The following is a 20511-nucleotide window of genomic DNA, read 5'->3' on the forward strand; positions in this document are numbered from 1 at the left end:
AGAACTTCCGCAAAAAGGGCTGAAAAACTTTGCTACGAACATACTGTAATGTGAACCATATTCTGGTTAATATTCCAGAAAATGTAATCATTTAAAAAATAAAACTAGAATAAAATAAACTAAAAAATAAAATAAAGCACGCTTAAAAAAAATGAGAAAAATATTAAAGTTGGTGCCAAATCGACATCAAATAACTAACAGTAACTTAAAAATCGTCAGTCTGACGTAAAATAAAAAAAAAAAAAAAATCAAATTTAAAGAAATTAAAACTATTATCATCTAATTGGTAGTTTATTTTCTTGAGGGTCGATTTTAAAATTTATTTTAATGTAAGAATGTTTTAGTGTTTTAATAGCTGCAGAGGCGTGCTTGCGGTACACCCTCCGCAGCTAGGCCCTCTGGGCGAGCTACTCTGGCGGGCGGCGTCTCGGAAGGGGATTATTAGGTATTCAGAATTGATTACCTCTTGTATAAAAATATTTTTTTTAAATTATGAAAATTGATATAACGAAAGTTAAATTAGAAATTTAACTCTAGAAATTGATACTAATAACAAATCGGGATTTTTCGCTAGTGATCTCTACGTACATTCCGATGCCTACTTTTTGGTTGTAGTTCATTATTTTATGAAGAAAAACAATCGCTTAAATAAAAAAAATATATTACGCATATATATCGATATATAGTAATATAACAAGTATACACCTGACCACCACGAATCATGTATTAACGAATCAGGATTTTCCGGTGCTGGGCTAAGAGGAACGGACACACACCCAAACAGAGAGACATACATACAAATGCCCTTAAGTAGGGTTAAGTATGCCCTTAAGTATGCGTTCAAAAAAACAGTTCACGTAAACAATCGGAACTTAAAGGCGAGAAACGAATGTCCTGATAAAAGATAAAAAAAAAATGCAGAGAAACAACATGAAAACTACTACTAATGTGAGGTAATGCTTTCTGAAATACAGGAATATACATTACTCTACTTTAAGTTTTCTGACCAATTTTCTTGAAGAGTTGAATGAAAATAGTTTTTTTTTAGGGCGAATAACTCTTTCGCGTTATAATTAATCCGCCGATCTCCATGATGGTGGTAGCGGCTCGGCGTTACATCTGGAGATTCCAGTCAGGCATGGTATTTTTCAAACTCTACATAATTTCCATTCACATTCCCATATTTCCCAATATATTTCCATATATTCTCTGCTACACCTACAACTCTGTAAGTAACTTCGATCAAATTCAATCTGCGTGTATGACGTATCTTTTTTTTTACTCTTCCATTTAAACTATCTGGAATAAACTTATTACAGAACAACCACCAAAACAAATCAACTGGCATTTTATTGAAAAAAATGTTTTAATGTGAATGTTTTAAATTGTTTATTGAAATATTTTAGCTTAAATTTTGCTATAAAAAAAACTTAAATAACTTTTTTATAAGCTGTTGTAATATTCTTATGTTAAATAATTTTTTTACCTAGTTGTGTGATATTACGTATAAATTTTGTTTTTTTGTTTTGTTCATATGACTATTTACAGTAACAACATATTATATACCGTGTACTACTATTAGCAGCCTGCCGTATGTTTCTGTGGTTGCCTATAAACAACCTAACAGGGAGTTAGTATTTATGAAAAGATCTGGCGCGCTCAGTAACCGCTTGGATGTCGTGCGTGAAGGATGTACTTCATTAATAATTCGTTCTATGTAGTGTTTTATTTATATATAACACATATACCCGTACTGTTTGCGAATAATTAAATGGCGTAACGAACAAGAGTTTTATTTATTTATCTTTTTATTGTGCCTGAATTATATTTACGACGGATTTTTTGTATAGTTATGAATTTTTTTATTTTTTACAATATGAATGTATCAGTGAAATTTATTTTTTAAAAAAATGAAAATTTTATTTTTAATTTTTATATTTTTTATTTTTGCTGAACTTTGTTCTTGTTCAACACCGCAATCTCTTCTACAGGATTTTCATCCAGAAGAGCAATGCACAATACGATGTCCTCTTCAGGTAAATTATTTTTATTAATTTTAAAATTGCATTATATTGACGCTTTAAAACATGGTTTTTATTATATTATTTTTTATTATTTTTTTTTTAATTCAAAATAATATTTTGTTCTGTTCAATGCTTTTTTGTGTTTTCTTTTGTCTCAAATGAAATTATAATTTCATCTTAACCAATAATTAATTAATTATAGACGACTAGTGAAAACAATTTTATTTAAGTTTATCAAGTATTGTAAAAGTATTTTGTGTAGGTTAAATATTGTAAAATTTTGGTCCGTTCCTTTTATTCAAAAAGCGGATTATGTTAACAGAATTATTAAAAAATTATCAATAATATTATTTATTTATAGATTAATAATAATTCATTTAGTTTTTATATTATTAATAATTATTTTGATTTACTTGAAGTCCGTCTAACCAGTTTTCTTGAAGTTTCGCATGAAAATATTTTGAATACAAGAATAATTATTAAAATATAATAATCAGTAACTTATAATATTAAGTGATTATAGGATAATCATAATTATTATTAATTTTTGTTAAATTGTTATGAATTTATTATAGATTGATTTTATAATTAAGTATAAATTAATTTATACTGCAATCGTTGAATTTGAGAGTTAATAATTTGGTCTTGTTTTATTCTTATTTACTTTACTTATTACTTTTCTGTTAATCTACGCAATTTTCTTTTAAAGTTATCTTCAGAAAATATGAAGAAAAATAAAAAAATGAATTATATTTTTTTTCATGACTGGAATTTAAATCCGTTTTATTCAGAAAAAAAAACAGTGAAATTATATCCTATTAATTCCTTTATTACTGTTTTTTTTTTTTTTTTTTTGATTACTCTAGTTTAATCACCGTTATTATACGAACAGTTTTACAGTTATTGGTCATTTTAAAAGATAAATATTTAAATCAGGAATGGTTATTTTAATTTAAAAAAAAAGAAAAAAACCTGGTCGAGTGATATTTGTATATGTAATGTTAATTCGCGCCATTTCACTGACGTACAGTTACTTTCGCAAGAAAATGGTTAGCCGGCGCCTTGTCTGATCAGCAATCCACAGTACATAGTGTATTTATTAAATGGTCATTAGAGTACTGTTCTCTCCGTAGCAGTTACAGCATGTTTTATTCTAAAAGATTTTTTTTTCAAGTAATATTTCGTCTCTACCATAATAATGGTACTTTTAATTATGTTCTTATAGTTAAACTTGTCAAATTAAACATATCATTTTTTTTTAGCGGATTTCCAAACAATTTGGAAATCGCTATTGTGCCTGGTCATGTTTATATACATGTGTATGTGTGTATAATATTTCTTCGTCCCCCTCTATTGAACGCAAATCTAAACCGATTTTGATGAAACTTTGAAATTTTTATAGGGCAATAGAAAATTATTGGAAATAGAAACCAATTGATTTGTAAGCGAATCGGTTGGCAGGAACCGGCATTAGAGCCAAAAAACGGGGTTTTAGGTTACATTTTCAGTTTTTTCGTTCTACTGAGCGCAATTTTTTTTATATTTCCTTTATTTTCTTAAGAATAAATTATTTTAAGAGATAAGACTAGTTTGATGCTTATCAACTGTTTCATACAAAGCCTATACAGCACTGGTGAAGAGTACAAAAATATATTTATACTATCATAGGTATATTTAAATAAATGATAATATATACTAAAAGAAATGTTTAATTGTATGTCACAGGAAATATTTTTTTTGATATCCTAACAGAAAAATCTTAAATAAATAATTAAAAACATTAATGCAATAAATGTATTATTTTTAGCGGATTTATAAATTTGTAGAAGTCGCTACTGCGCCCGAGCGAATTTCCTAATAGTGTGTCGGGGCGACGGGAACCCCAACTTTCTTTACGTTTTGAAGTCTCCTGAACACGATTCTGCAATGTGTGTGTGTGTGTGTGTGTGTGTGTGTGTGTGCGCGCGCGCGCGTGTGTGTGTGTGTGTGTGTGTGTGTGTGTGTGTGTGTGAAACATTATGTCTTATATTATGCTTAAGGAAAAAGCTGAAAATGAAACCATTAAACCCGTTTTTTTGGCTTTAACTCCAGTTCCTGTCTACTGATTCGCTTGAAAATCAATAGTAGACAGGAACCGGAGTTAAAGCCAAAAACGGGGTTTTTGGTTACATTTTCAGCTTTTTCCTTCTAATGAGCGCAATTTTTAATCGATCTTGATAAAAATTTGGTACGATGATGTAAACTTAATGGGAATAGAGCCTTATTAATTACCAAGCGAATCGGTTCACAGGAACCGAATTTAGAGGCAAAAAACTGGGTTTTTGGGTACGTTTGCAATGTTAACTAAAACCGGAAATCCGTCCTTCTGACGAACTTACCGTATTAATTTTATTTTATTTGAAAAATGACCGTTCCTGACCAAAATATAATATGAAAATTGGCTGTTAACCTGAAAATTCTTTGTCCAAGTACACCTGTCCAAGTACACCTAAATTGGATGAGAAACTAATAAAAAAATATACAGTTAACTGGTCATTTTTTTTATTTTTAAGAAAGATGTCTATCTTAGAGTAGTAATGAAATGAAATTATACGAATCAACAAAAAACATTCGGCAGATATGGGGCATTATTTTTGTACCTTTATTATAAAGAGAATTATTAAGTTTCATAATCATCAATAAAGATATAACATGACTATTGTAAAAGTCAAGGACTATGTTATAAATATAAATATTATAGAAATGTTAATTAATTGACCCCATTTAAAATTATTTATTTATTTTGTAGTTATTTTACTTCGCGATCGGTTCAGAAAATTTGATTATGTGAATTTATATTTAAAATAATTTCACTGATTCCTAATTGATTAATTAAGTTTAATAATTGATGTAACTATTTTTTAATTCCATTACAAATTCAATTTGATTGAACGGATAAATTTCACAATTATCTAGGAATTTTGAATATTATTATTTTTTTAAATACAATATCTATGTAATATCTTATATGACATGAAATCATTTGCTAAATTAAATTGTCAAATAATTCTCTGCATAATGTATTTTATTAATTGTACTGTTATTTTATAGTCATCAGATTAAGATGGATTAGGATATGAAAAGTCCTGTTCCAGCATAAAAAAATACAATCTATCCATCTATTCCAAGGTCTTTCAATTTCTCTTTTACCTTCAGGGTGAGTGGCATTTTGAAATTCGTAAAGGAAATCTATTTTCTTTCATTCTTTCCAAATGATCATCTCTTTTATAATTTTTAATAATGTTTTAATTTGAAATTCACTTATTATGTCATCTTTGATTCAAACGAGTTACTTTTTTTACTGCTCTTAAACATTTTTAACTCTTCTTTGTCGCAGTCGGTCGTTTTGTTGCAACTCATGTATCGGTAGCATACACAGTAATTGAAACAATTAGAACACAAGTAAACGTTGTGAAAATTATAATTTGTACGATAATATCACTTATACCGCATACTAAATTAATTTAACCCAAACAAAAACTTAAAAGATAAACGCAAAAAGATCGGTTGCAGAAATGTAGACGATTCACAAATTTTACAAAACCACACTTGTAATATCTTAATTAAGATTGGTTGAATATGAGGTTGTTTTTAATTACGTAGGTGCATCGCATCCTGTAATTTCCGTTTACTAATTTAATTTAACCCAAACAAAAACTTAAAAGATAAAACCTTAAAAGATAATCGCAAAAAGATCGGTTGCAGAAATGTAAACGATTCACAAATTTTACAAAACCACACTTGTAAGATCTTAATTTAAGATTGTTGAATATGAGGTTGTTTTTAATTACGTAGGTGCATCGCATCCTGTAATTTTTATCGAACGTGAATCACGCGTGAAACATTTCTAATGAAATAAAATCAGATTATAAAATAAGTATTTTATTTAAAGCGTCGAACGAAAACTTAATTTAAAAAGGAAATGCAGATAAGGAAAAAGATTAAGTCAAACATTTTTGATATCTTTATTTTATATATTTGTCTTCCTGTTTATATGTTGCAGCTAAGTGTAATTTTACAAAGAAAAATATATTAGCATATTTATCTATTCTGTTCTATTCATTAATAGATACGTATACTTATTTAAAATGAGTTTCTAAATACTTACTAAAAAATAGATATATTGTTTTGAATCTGATGACAGTTCTTTTTTTGGAGGAAATCTTTTTATCCGCTTTATTTTAAATGGCGTTATACCAGGATCGTACTGTATTTGGTTTGTTAGTTAAAAACGGTTTGTTATATGGTTTGTTATATGGTTGTTATATGGTTATATGGTAAAAATGGTTTGTTATATAACTTCATTTATTATTTTTGAAAATTTTATTTATTCAAGTAATTTGATCTTTCAGTAATTGCTGATCATTATTGGAATACGTTTAAAGTAAATTAACAATTTTTTTTTTTTAATTAAACTTAAAAAGATATTAAAAGCAATTAAAGTATTTACCAGCAAAAGAATCGTTTATCAAATTAGAAAATTAGAAAAAAATTAAAGAAAAAATTTTATTGCTTCAAAAATGCTCTGATGATGATGATGATGAAGATGAATAACCATTGAAAGAGCCAAATAGTTGGATAAATAAATATTTCTTCCTTTACAAAAAGTTTATTTAAACAATTTTTTTTATCGTTCAATAAAAGGTATTGAATAATAGTACATTACGCAACGAGCCTACAGTGATAGCTATTAATGTACGAGTACAAAGTAATTTACAACACGAGCCTTGGCGAGTGTCGTAAACTTTGCAAGAGTGCATTAATGACCACTATAGAGAATTGTATACCGTATCTTTTCTACGGCTGAGAAAATATTGGTATTAATGATTTAAATCAGTGGTAAAATATATTGTTTAAGGAATATATTATTTTATTTTTTTTAAAAATGCATAAAAATACATTTCTTTGGCAGTAAGTTACCGGTCATATGTTCTGCCTTTTCTTTAATATCGATCGGTGTTAAAGACATTTCTTCCACAGAATTGGACATAATTAACAAAAATATACAGTATAATGTAGAAAATTTTTTCGTTTTGCCTGTTTAGCCTCCGGGGAACCACCGTAAGGTATTACTTAAGAGGATGAATGAGGAAGTGTATGAATGTAAATGAAGTGTAGTCTTGTACAGTCTCAGATAGACTATTCCTCAGATGTGTGGTTAATTGAAACCCAACCACCAAAGAACACCGGTATCCACGACCTAATAAAAGTAACTGTCTTTACTAGGATTTGAACCAATATAAAAACTTAGTTATCTATTGGTGTACTTTCAAATTAGCCTCTGCTTGCTAACTACTAAAATTGCATTAAAATCAAAATTAAAAAAAACAGCTGATACATTAAGCAATATCCGCTTCTGATTGGTCAGTGGTTGAAAAGAGTAGGTTATTGATTGATTGGTTGAACACCTGTACATCATAATGAAAAGCTGTTTAATAATTAGGGGTCATTATGATACAGGTTCAAGTCGCGTAATTCACACATTATAATACAGCCGTAGAAAAAAAGTAATACGTATTTTTGTTTTAGTTTTTAAAAATATCTTTTGTTCGTAATTCAAAAGCGTTATCATACGTACATATATTTTAAATCTGTCTTTAAAAAGTTTTTATGTGATAAACCATTTAAATTTTTTAGGTTAAACAGAATGGCTTCTACCATCCGCCATTCTTTTTTACCAAATTTTTATATTCACTCGGGTAATTATTGAGACTAATACCACGGGTATTTGATACTAATACCATTAAAACTTTTTGAGTTACAAACAAATACAGGAGGGTAATATGTTACCCTCCAACTGGAGTAGTGAAATGCTTCGATTTCTTATTTTTTAGAAAGTGATAATAATAAGGTTCCCATAATAGTTTATTTATAGATAATTTTATTTTATCAGAAATATTGATATATTTGTTTGCATATTACTCCGCATTGTTTCTTCTGTTTTATTACATTTTTTTTTTTTATAACATAACTTTTACTTACTGAAAATTTAAAAAAATTCTCCCTCATAATTAAACCAGATGTCGGAAGTTCTTAGCAATTAGAATTGGTACAATACAGGACCCAATTTTATTGTTCTTTTTGATATACTATTCCATGAATATATCATTTGTATAAACATATTTATTGTTTACTTTTACATAATTAAATTAACTAGTTCAAATTCATAAGAGTTACAGTTACATATAAGTTGAAATTAAAGTGAGAATAACGTGCTACGTAATATTAATAAAGACTAATCATGGACCACCAGTTCAGTTTTTGCTTCCGTTGACGCCTAGATATGAATTTAGTTATTGTAATAATGGAAATTATAAATTCAGTTGAATTCATTTAAAAAAATGTCAGCTCCTTCATTTTTATAACTCTGTTTTGTTCTTAAATTATAATTCTTCACTCATTCGAAGTATAACTTATTTTAAATGAATGAATTAAGTTTTAAAAAGTTATGTTATTGAAACTTTAATTTTATTCTGTTGTTTTTGAAGCCATTATATAATAGGGAAAAATGTTATCATCAGATTGTATTTCTTGTTGTTTGGAGACCAGCTTTAAAATTCTGGCTAAAAAGTCTGTTTTTTTCGTTACTTTTTGTGTATAAATATGTATTTCTGCATAAAAATACCATTCCCATCTCAGAAACTGCTTAATTTATGATTATAAAATTTCATCTGGTAGGTTACGAATAGATGGTTAAATAAAAAAAAAAAAAATTGACAACGTTGTTTATACTTTCCTGGCATTGGTTATTCATACTTTGGAAGTTTAAAAATTCAATTTTTTTATTTTTATCGTCTCTCCTCCCCAAATATTATCCTTTAAGTATGTTTTTTGGGTCATTTCCCTTACTTAAGGGTGGTATCTTCGGAACCACCTTAAGTACTGCTCAGTTGTTTTTTTTTATTCTCCGGGACCACCGTTAGGTGTTTACTTCAGAGGACGAGATGAATGACAATTTTTGTAGCGTGTGAAAATGCCATGCCTGACCGGGATTCGAACCCGGGACTTCTGGATGATAAGCCGAGACGCTACCACTCGCGCCACGGAGGCTGGCGCATTATTACTATGTTTAGGAAGACATTTAAAAAAATCGGTTAAAAATATACAATAAATAATAAGCTTTTTCTATTTTTGGGAAGGGGCAAATTGGTGGTAATTTAAAAAAAAAATGGTAAGTCAAGCATGTACGCATATACTAAGCTTAATAAAGAATGAGGTATTATTTTTTTTAATTTTTGAAATTAACCATAAAGAAACTATCCGTCCCAACCCCTGGAGATAATTACCCCATATTTTTACCAATAAATTGCTCCATATATACGAGTGTGTGCCAAATTTTATCAAAGTCGGTTTATCCAGTGAAACGTTATGGTCATTAGCTCGGTAAAGTTGGTAGCGTATGAAGAGATGCCATCCCTGACCGGGATTCGAACCCGGGATGTCCGCACGAAATGCATTTTATTATTTTAATCAATAGAACTCAGTTTTTTTTAAAATATTTTATTAAATGTGAGGCTTTATCGGGATGAAAATATTTTTCGATATATTCTCCACATTAGTTATGAGGGTAAGCAATTCAAAATTTTTTCTACCATTTTTAGTTTTTAATAAAGCAACATCTGTAATTTATTTTTAATTTTTATTTTGTATCCGTTATTCGTAACAAATTATTTATTATTTCCTTTATACCTTTTATATATTTAAAAACGTATTGCAAAATCATGCAATAACTTCTTATAAAAAAAGATTCCTAATAAAAAATTAATTTAAAAGAGAATTGTTCAAAAACATTAAAAAAGTAAAGTATAACTTTTACGAAAGTAATAAAAAAAATTGGTTCTCATTTTTGATCTGGAATGTAGTAAAGTTCCCAAACATATTTTAATTTTAATAACCCTTTAAATGACGGAGAAAAATACAAAAAAAAAGAATTAATAATAAAAATTAAAAGAGTTAGAGCTAAAAAACAAAAATAAAAAAAAAATAACAGAATTTATATTATTTCGAGGTGGTGAATAAATTTTAAGAAACATTTTTTCTAAAATATTTCCTTAAAGTTTTCTCTATATCTAACACCCCTTCAATAAAGGCTAGATAAGAAAAAAAACATTTTCAAAAAAAATTTCTCTATTTCAGGTAAATTAAAAAAAAAAATGTAAATATTTCTTAATAGCTCTGTATATATAGTATAAACTTTCAAAAAAATTTGAAAAATTTAAACTGTAGCGAGATAGATAAAAAAAACAAAAACCTACATTTCAATAAGAAGTGGGTGTTGATTTTTTGAAAACAAATTTTTTGGTTTATTTATAAATAATTATGTAGGTAAAATCATTGCGACACATATACGTACGCACTTAGATACATACATAGCTATGTTTTTATTTGTCTCGATGAACTAGTTAGTCCCTAAAACGTAATGATTAACCAAAAAAACTCCATATTTCATTTTTTACATGATTACTTTTCCCTTTAATCGAGAAATGAGAAAATAAAAGTAAAATCTTTGTTTCTCTTCCTTTATTATTGGATCTTGGTTTCTCCTTCTGAATTTATTATTGTATGACAACCTCTCTCTCTCTTTTTCTGTTCAGCCTCAAGAACCATCGTAAGGTATTGCTTCAGAGGAAGAATGACGATGATGTGTATGACTACCTGATTATTACTGAAATAATTTGTGAATACTTCTGTTCCATTTTTTCATTTCAATTAATATTTTTTGAATATATTTAGTGTTTGTTTAATTTCTTATTTCACTTCAATAAACTTTATTCCTGCTGATCTAATAAAATTTTATAAATTTATTCGTGGTGTCATGTGATCGGAATTTTTATATTAATATTGATAATATAGAGACGAGGTCCATTATTCATTTATTTGGTATAAACTAGATTACTGATTTATCTTTTCGACAATAAAAAATATTAGTGTTTTAGTATAAGCTACATTATTCCATAATTTTTTTTGTTAATTTTTGTAAGTAGAGCAGAAATATCTGTAGGGTGAAGTTTAAAAATTAACGTAGTAGATAAAAATATGATATAAAATATGATAATTTTTATTACTATTATTATTATTACTTTATGATATGCCTAATAAAATTTCTTTTGCAAAACACATAAATATATTTTTAATTTCTTTCTCTAGTTATAATTGTATTTCAGTAAACCGTAAACGTACAGCAGATAACTTCTGTTTGTAAACACTTAGCATTATAAATGCATTTGATTTGCATGAGTGCGTAATTAGATTAATGACTTTACAATAATTTACGATTATAGAACTGAAGTATTTGTTTTCTTTTCCCGTGGACACAATGTTTAAAACGTCACACTTAAAATAAACATTATTTTTTTGGCTCTACATTGTAATGTAAAAGTAATTTTTAATCTCTTTTATCTTTGTATATATTTTTAATATTTCATCTCGGTTCTCTGTACTATATAGAAATAAAACCGGAGATTTTTATTCGGTAACTTTATTTAATCAGGTAATACTTTGGGGTACTTTCTGCTTATATATTATTTAAATAAAGTGAACCGTTTTAATTAAAGAAAAAAAGAATACTTTTACGCTTTTCTACGTAAAAAGTGATATATAAAAGAGAAAAGTTATTTTTGAATGATGCCAGGTGCAACAACTAAAACGGTTGTAGGCGGCCTGACATGAGATATGTCACTCTCAAGTTAATAAGTAACTTCATACCATGCTTAATGGGGATAGAAAAGGAGTGAAATAGGTTACGTTGTGTTCTTTTTTAAGTCGGTACATTTTACAGTACGGCAGTAGTGTCTTACTGTCGTAAAACAGTACAGTACATCGGTATTCCAAACCTACCTAAATACAAGAGATGTTTAGCAATATAAGTTAAAATTTTCACCTACTACATGGGGTGGTTGTGTAATAGTATCATCTCAGTCAAAAACTTTCCTCTCCTAGATTTTTATGTTTACGACCTTTTGAGATTTTCAGATTTAAAAATTATTATAATTCAGTTATTTTTAAACCTCCGGGACCACCGTTAGATATTGCTTCAGTGGATGAGATGAATGACAATTTTTTAAGAGTGAGAAAATGCCACGTCTGACCGGGATGGGAACCCAGGACCTCCGGATGAAAGGCCGATGTTAAAAAATTCTGAATACATATGTCAGCCTCTCCACTTAGTTTTATATCTGAAGATTCGAGTTTAAATTACTAAATTTTATGTAATTCTTTATGTGTTTAGGTCATTGATTGTTTTCAGAGGATTGGATAAGGGATTAGAAGGAATTGAAGGAGCTTTTATCTTCCGTAGAGTAAAATATTTACTAATTGTTATTTTTAAATTTATAAAAAAGTAATATATCATCAGAAGGAACTTTTTTAAGTAGTAAAATCTGAATCCATTTCCAAAAATCTGAATTCTATAAATTTCTGTACTTTTATTTTTTCAATCAATAGACTGAAATTTTTATTATTATATTTTTCTAAATGAAGAGTTACCGGTGTAAAAATAATTTTCAACCCTGATAAGGATATTTTTTGTTATTATATCCGAAAATCTTGTCATATAAGATATTTTTAAGAATATTTAATGACATCTAAAAACAGAATATCTTGACAAAAGAGTACAATTTCCGTTAATCTTTTCTTTAAACTTTTTCAGAATGTATCATATTTTATTACGTTTTAATTTAATTACTTTTTATTGATCAATAAAGTGATTAATTAAATAAATACAGTATTTAAAATGAAAGTAAAATAATATAGTATTAAATAAAATAGTGGACATTATCAGTGGGTAATTAAATAAAGAACTCTTTACAAAAAGTATTGCACGACTTTCCGGGCTACGAGAGTCAAGTCAAGCAAGATCCGGAATATAATGTAGATGCCGAAGCTACTTCAATTTTAATAGCTCTTTAAATGATGAAGAAACTGCAAAACAGTTTTTTTAATAATACAAATTAAAAGGAAGGTAAGAAACAAGAAACCGAATACGAATATATATTTTTTAAAGGTAGAGAATAAATTTTAAAAGGCTTTATATAAATATTCATTTATCGGTGTGGTAATAAATTTGCTTAAAGTTTTCTCTAAATCTGACAACCTCATCAATAAAAGCTACATAAGTAAAATAGAGTTTTTCACCATTTTTGGTCCGGGATCTATAATTAAAATTTTTTTTGTTGTGATTTCGTGATAGTTCCCAAAATTTTACCAACAAATTGCCTTATATATTTATATATATATATATATACAATTATATATATTAAATAATATATATAAATTTATATAATATATTATAATAATTTATATGATTATATATAAATTGTACAAGTATATGTATTTTGTACAAAATTTCGTCAAAATTTGTTTTACAGTTAAAAGTTAAGTTTCAAATATGCCAAAACACGTACATATTATGTACGTACGAACATTAATTCCATTTTTTGTTTGTTTTTTTGGGGTCCCTGGGTTATGAAACGTCGAGAAATGTAAAAAACCCAAATTCCAATTTTGATTGGTTACCGTACTTTCCTCCTTGCAGCCTATTTAGAACTATGACTTCAGGAAAGTAAAATGAAGTTTAAAGATATATGTGTATGTGTGTGTGTGTATATATATATATATATATATGTATGTATTTATCAAACTGCATTATTGCTCAAATAGCCGTAATATCAGAAGTGCAACAGGTTTACTATATGTGCAATATACAGGTTTGTTTAAGATAAATTTATCTTTAGTTTTATGGTGAGAAATTCAGTCATTTACGAGCATACAAGTAATATTAAAAAATGTACAAAAGTATTTCAGCATACTATTGTTTACTTATTCCTTAAAAAGGGTTGCGTTTATCTATAGCGATAAGAGTAATATGTTGACATTGTTTGTTTTTATTTTTATTTATTTTTTTATGCAACTGATTAACAATTTTACGCGCCAAAATTATAATTTTTTACAAGAAGGAGAACATGATAAATGACCTTTTTTTTATGTAAAATGACTTCCACGTAGAAAGAGATGATACGAGAACAATTGGCAACCAAAATGATGGAAGAAAGATCTCTCTCTCTCTCTCTCTCTCTCTCTCTCTCTCTCTGTGTGTGTGTGTGTGTGTGTGTGTGTCGGTTATTGACATCAAATCATTATTCTAATTAATATTATCACTTCTTCACTAATTTTTTAAAACAATTTTATCTCATTTAAAAAATAATTAATAATAACGATAAACTTAATGCTAAAAAAAAAAAAGTAGAAAATATGTCCTCTTACTGCAGAACTAGTACATTTTATAAGACTTATATTTCGTAAATGTTATTATAGTACTGATCTTTTTTTTTTTTTTTTTTTTGAGGTTTTTAGGGGCATCGACTACTTTGGTCATTAGCCCCATCCCACTTCAAAAAAAAGAAAAAAAAAAAAGGTTCTTTAATTCATATTTCCATGAAGAAAATAAGTGATCAAAATTTCAATCTTCTAATTTAAAATCCAACAAATTATCGCCTAGGCTTTCCTTTCGGCTATCCTTTCTTACGTTTTTCCATTCTGCGAACGGCCTCAACTTCCGACGACAGAGTGTCTGAGGCTTCGGACATGGCATCGTCTTCTCTTTCTGACGCCAATGATTTTCGCCGGCTTACATCAGGTGATGAAAGCTTCAATGGTGCTGTGAGCATCGTTGCAATTGAGTCTAAACTTGCAACCGATGCACTTTCGGCGGCTGATGAACTTGATTCAATGTCTAAGGCTGTGCTTGGGCCGGCTGATACAGATGCTCTCGCCACAGTTGTTCTCTGAGCTTTTGGGGCCTCTGTAGGTACGGTTTTAATATCGTCTGTGTCTGGTGCTTTTTCGATAGTTACTTGCACCTCCATTTTGGTTGACGCAGATTTTTCCTGTACTCTTGTCACAGTATCCTTAGCTATATGACTCGTCGTCGGGGTGATCTTTAGATCTTTGTCGGATAAATCAAGATTTTTCTTCATTACGTCTATTGCTGGAGTTATAATCGAAGATTTTGCCGGTACTGGCGCTGGTACGGGTCTTCTGTCGGCGACGTCAGTCCGGGAATGAGCCTTCTCATGTTTACTTTGTTGTATCTGATGAGTCGACTCGATCTTGGAATCAATGATTCTTTCTATCATTGTCGCGAGACTTGGTGCCATCGTATTAAGCAACTGCTCCACGTTGATTTTAGGTGTGGGGGGAGCAGCAGCTGCTTCTGCGTATGTAGTCGATGGTCTAGGTGTACGTAGGTTTACAATCTTCTTCGCTTCAGGGTAGCTGACTTTTTGAAGCGTTTTAACCTCCTGAATGGCTGTTTCTGATTTGTATACTGGGCAGTTCCTGGATCGACAGTTATGCTGCCCTTTACAATTAATGCAGACTGGAGGCTCTTTACATGGATCACCCTCATGTATCTTCATTCCGCATATACAAATTTCCTGCGCTTCACATCTAGCTGCAGTGTGTCCGAAACGTTGACATCTAAAACATCTCATCGGCTGCGGAATAAATGCCCGTACATCAAGCCGATGGATGCCAGCTCGTACCTTTTCAGGAAGACTTGGCCTATTGAATGTCAAAACATGAGAGGCCGAAGGAAGAATCTCACCATTTCGTCTCATAGAAAGTCTCCGACAATGTGTCACTCCCTGACTAGACATTTCCTGCACTATTTCTTCTTCAGTACAGTTAAGAAGATCACGGCAAACAACAACTCCTCTAGATGAATTAAGTGTACTATGCGGTTGGACAGTAACCGCAAATTCACCGATCTTCTTCAAAGTACTGATCTTGATATGATAGTAGATTTTTTTTTTCTGGCACGGTAACTGTAGAGCTATGCTGCGAGAAGGAAAATATGGTAATCAGCGAAAAAAATAGGGTATGATTTTTTTTTCATTTCTCTACGTTTCATGACCTAGGTAGCCCAGAAAAAACGAGGGGGGAAATTTCATTCGTACATATGTATATGTGTTTGAAGCTTAATAACTTTTGACTGGATAAAATGATTTTGATGAAATTTGGCACAGAAACTCATGTGTATGGGAAAATTTATTGGCAACAGTTTGCGGCCATAATTTGTAGGGGTGGGGTGGATATTTTTTTGGGGTCATTTTTCTAACATTTTTACAAACAACCCCACTTTATATTAAGCCCAGGACATTGGAACGTGATTTTAGAGGTGGGGGAGAAGAAACAAATACTGATTTTTTGAATTTTTAATATGTTTTTGGTTTGTTTAAACATAAAATGATAATTTTCCAATAATACTTCACCATAAATTACTCCTACCAAAAAAAATATAGGTAATTTTTCATTTTTCATTATTTTTCCATTATAAGAATGAATATTCAATGCCAGGAAAGAACTGGAAGTACTGGAACTGTTGGAAACAACTTTGATTCCAGCTTTTCCCGGCTAATATAACTAGTAAAATGCCTAGTGTAAATGCCTCGGTAGACATTTGCATCGGTGATTTATTTAACTCAGCTTTTGCTTTCGCTGTAGGTCTCGTTCGGACATCTTGAATGCCCTACTTCGTATCCCTCTGAACTAGCTAATCGAGCTACGGAAGCGCGAACTGCGCGTATAGTTCTACTTATTGTGTGCAAATTCCGTGAATGTCTCGTATTTCGAGGCAATAAACAAAACATACCACCAAAAATGTTCATCGCAATACCGAAATTTAGTCCTAGTTCCCTTAGTGACGTTTTTATATATATGCATAACAGATTAATGTTCTATACATTTTAACAAAATATCTCTTCCAATGAAGTTTGTCATAAAAACATATATTTTAATTATATAAATTTATTCTGCTTTCTTGATTTATTAAAGATTACTTGATGTATAAAATCAAATAGTATCAAAAGAAAATTAATGATCCTCACCTTATGGCGGCTTTTTGATGAAAGTACGTATTAACTTTCGGTCGCATGGTATGTGAGTGGGGGGAGAGTGAAATGACTTTTCTTTACATTATGAGGAGTACAGAAATACTATTGACTACTGAGTACAGAAATACTATTTTAAAGTGCGGTTTTCTTATATATTTATAGGCCAATGCATAAAATTTTGTAGCTCGAAAATCTCCAAAACTACTCAACAATTTCATTAAAATTTATAAATGCCTTAGTAGCGTATTTGAATTTGGGCATGTGAATATTTGATGAAGATTGGTTGAGTCGTTCTTGAGTTGCACTTAATTTAAGGTAGAAAATATTTAAGCGGGGCAAATTGGAAAGATGGTTCGTTATGATGCTACAAGTTGGAACGCTGACGTATCTGTGTATCTATTGTTAGCAATTTTAAACCAAATTAAAAAATATTAAAATTAAATTAACGAGAAGTCAGTCTTCTTGCGCAGAACTGCGCAAGTTTTTTTAATTTATTTTTGCATAAAACATTGTAATTAATAATTAATTAAATTAATCTTAAATTTGAATGTAATATAATTATTTAATATCGTTAATGTTCAAAATAAACTCTCCCCCCTCTCGCACTCTCTCTCTCTCTCACTCACTCTGTGTGTGTGTGTGTGTGTGTGTGTCCATAATTTACGCTATTGTATTTATTTGTAGTATTAAATTTTTGATAAACTGTATTTTTTTAAATAAATAAATCCAATAAGTTAACTGGTTTTATGTACGCACCGTATTACTTTGTACATTTAAAAATGTTTTATCTTTTAATTAAAATATATATACGTCAATCTAATATATATATATATATATATATATATATATATATATATATATATATTTAGATAAAATAAATTGGCTTTACAAATTTTTTTAATATGATATAAAATAATTAAATTGTTAGGTCGTTTCAACAAGGACAACCTCAATTGTTGTAAATTTAAATTGATAACAGAATATATCTTCCTTGTGAAAACAGATTTATCTATAGTAGCCATTTTATAAGGTAGAAAGAATATTCTACTTATTTATCAGTATTAAAAAAAAAACAACAGAATTATGGATGGAATATAGTATGTTTTTACTGTATATTTATATTAAAATGAGGTAGTTTTTTTTCGTATACATTTTTAAATACGGCAATTTACTGTGATATAATTATTAGAGAAAATAAAATTCCAGTAATTTATAAGAAAACTTACAGCTACTTTTCAGCATTGAGAATCCAGTCTTCCACAAGTAGGCCATACCAAATGGAAAAATGAATAATTACTGGTTCTTCATAAATAATACATCTAGTAATGTTTCCTATGAATATGTTTTTTTGTTTCTGATCGTTGATTGGTTTACGTTTTCACTAATTGTAACCCCCTTCACCAATTATCATTCACCAGTAAGAATCTATTTTATTTCTATAAATTCATCAACTCATTTGTCTGTCCTTTCCTTACTTTTTCCCGCTTAATCATAAAATATTGTAACTATTTAATGAGAGGAAAACTTAAATTAATTAACGTTATGTGTTTATTATTTTTTCCGAGTTTGGAGTAGGGTAAATTTAGCTCATCTATATCCTGATTAGCTATATCCACTTAAATTAGTTAAGAGCTTTTTTAAAGCATTTAGAAATAAAAAACGTTAAAAAGATTGTTTCCAGTTCAAATTGATATTTATTTGAATGAAATAGGCAATATTTAGTTTTAAGTAGATTTTATAATTAGAAAATTAACAATTGCTTAACATTTAAATGTAGTCATTAAGTTCATAGATTCAGAATATTTTTTCGAATATAAAGTATTAGAATTATGTTAGGGTATATTTAAACTTTCAATGAAAATAGTGTCGGAACGTTTGTTTTAAATAAAATAATTTTATAAAATGAACTTAAAAAGGGAGAGTATTCTACTACATACTTTTATTTAATAAAATATTGAATATTAATTTAAATAATATTTTTAAGGCTATATTAAAACAATTTTGTCACTTTAAAATTGTATTTCATTTAACAGTTCTCTATAATGAGGATTAAACAATATGTTGAATAATAGCAATCATTAATGACGAAATATTAATCCTCCCTTGTTTTTTTTTTTTTTTTTGCTTGTAATTTAACAGGAAATAGGAAATACTGTAATTTTGTTTAATTAGAATAAAATGTTACAGTACTTCTATATAAAAGGATAAATTACATTAATGCAGGATAAAAATAAATGGAAGCAAATTACTCTGGCGGCAAACAAAAGAATTAATAACAAACGAACTAGTTTCATAAATAATTTAAAGAGTTTTGTAAATAATCATATGTAGGCGCTTTGCGGATGCTTGTGTACTCTTTACGTTGATTTACACATTTTAGCATATTCATAATAGACCTATGTTGTGGGTTATCGTAGAGATAGTAATATGCTAAAAAGATAAACTTGTTCGATATTTTTTTTTGTAGTAAGTAACCTTTTTATGTCTGTTTTTGTGAATGTAGTTTGTCATGTTTACATTCAAAAGTGAATGGATATGGGTTATTTTTATGATTAATGTAAAAAATTCAATTAAGACGTTCGATATATGAAAATAAATCTGTTAATTTTCCTACAACATTCGAAATGTAAAGTAAAAATATTTTTACGGTTTTTAACTTGTGTATATATATGTTTAATAGTGATTTTGACTGCATTAAATTCTTTCTTTAATAAATCTATTCTAGACTTTCTTTAAGTATGACATATAAAGCATTTAAGTTAGAAATTGGCACTTAGATTTACCTTCTTTTAGAATAAGGGGGTTCGTTAAGTAGCTAGTTCTTATGAAGAGCAGACTGTAGATGTCACTTAAAGAGCTGAATATTAGTTGTATTTTAATGTGCTTTGATTATTGGTTATACAATAGAGTATTTATCTCAACGTAAAAATTGCAAGGAAACCTCTTCAATCCTCAATTTTTGTAGTAAGCCTGTTTTGAAATGCTTGTTATTCTTGAAAATGGCTGTCCCACTTTTTGGCAAGCTAGTTTCTAGATAAACAGGAGTTTCATATTGCTTCTACCATTATACAAATATGACAGCTATCTTTTTTCCTGTTTAGCTTCCGGGAATTACCGTTCAGATATTATTTCAGAGGATGAATGAGGATGATATGTATGAGTGTTAATGAAGTGTAGTCTTGTACAGTTTCAGTTCGACCATTCCTGAGATGTGTGGTTAATTGAAACCCAACCAACAAAGAACAACGGTATCCACGATCTAGTATGAATATGACACCTAACATAGGTATACTTAATTTGTGTAGCGTAATTAGTGGTAGCGTCTCGGCCTTCAATCCGGAGATCCAGGGTTCGAATCCTTTCTTTCTTTCTTTTTCCTGTTTAGCCTCCGGTAACTACCTTTTAGATATAATTCTTCAGAGGATGAATGAGGATGATATATGTATGAGTGTAAATGAAGTGCAGTTTTGTACATTCTCAGTTCGACCATTCCTGAAATGTGTGGTTAATTGAAACCCAACCACCAAAGAACACCGGTATCCACGATCTAGTATTCA

At 29.0% G+C, this 20511-nt stretch overlaps 1 protein-coding gene across 1 annotated transcript in view; it reads left to right on the forward strand.

The window, feature by feature from the left end:
- The first annotated feature begins 1690 nt into the window (after nucleotides 1-1690).
- The window catches only part of sev (receptor protein-tyrosine kinase sevenless), a 216215-nt gene continuing 197394 nt past the window's right edge, over nucleotides 1691-20511 (forward strand). Inside the window, exon 1 of the mRNA XM_075371462.1 lies at nucleotides 1691-2036. Coding sequence (XP_075227577.1) covers nucleotides 1911-2036 — 126 coding nt within the window. The 5' untranslated portion in view covers nucleotides 1691-1910. The remainder of the gene's footprint in view (nucleotides 2037-20511) is intronic.

Source organism: Lycorma delicatula, chromosome 7 (assembly GCF_047948215.1).
Source record: "Lycorma delicatula isolate Av1 chromosome 7, ASM4794821v1, whole genome shotgun sequence".
Classification (NCBI taxonomy): domain Eukaryota; kingdom Metazoa; phylum Arthropoda; class Insecta; order Hemiptera; family Fulgoridae; genus Lycorma; species Lycorma delicatula.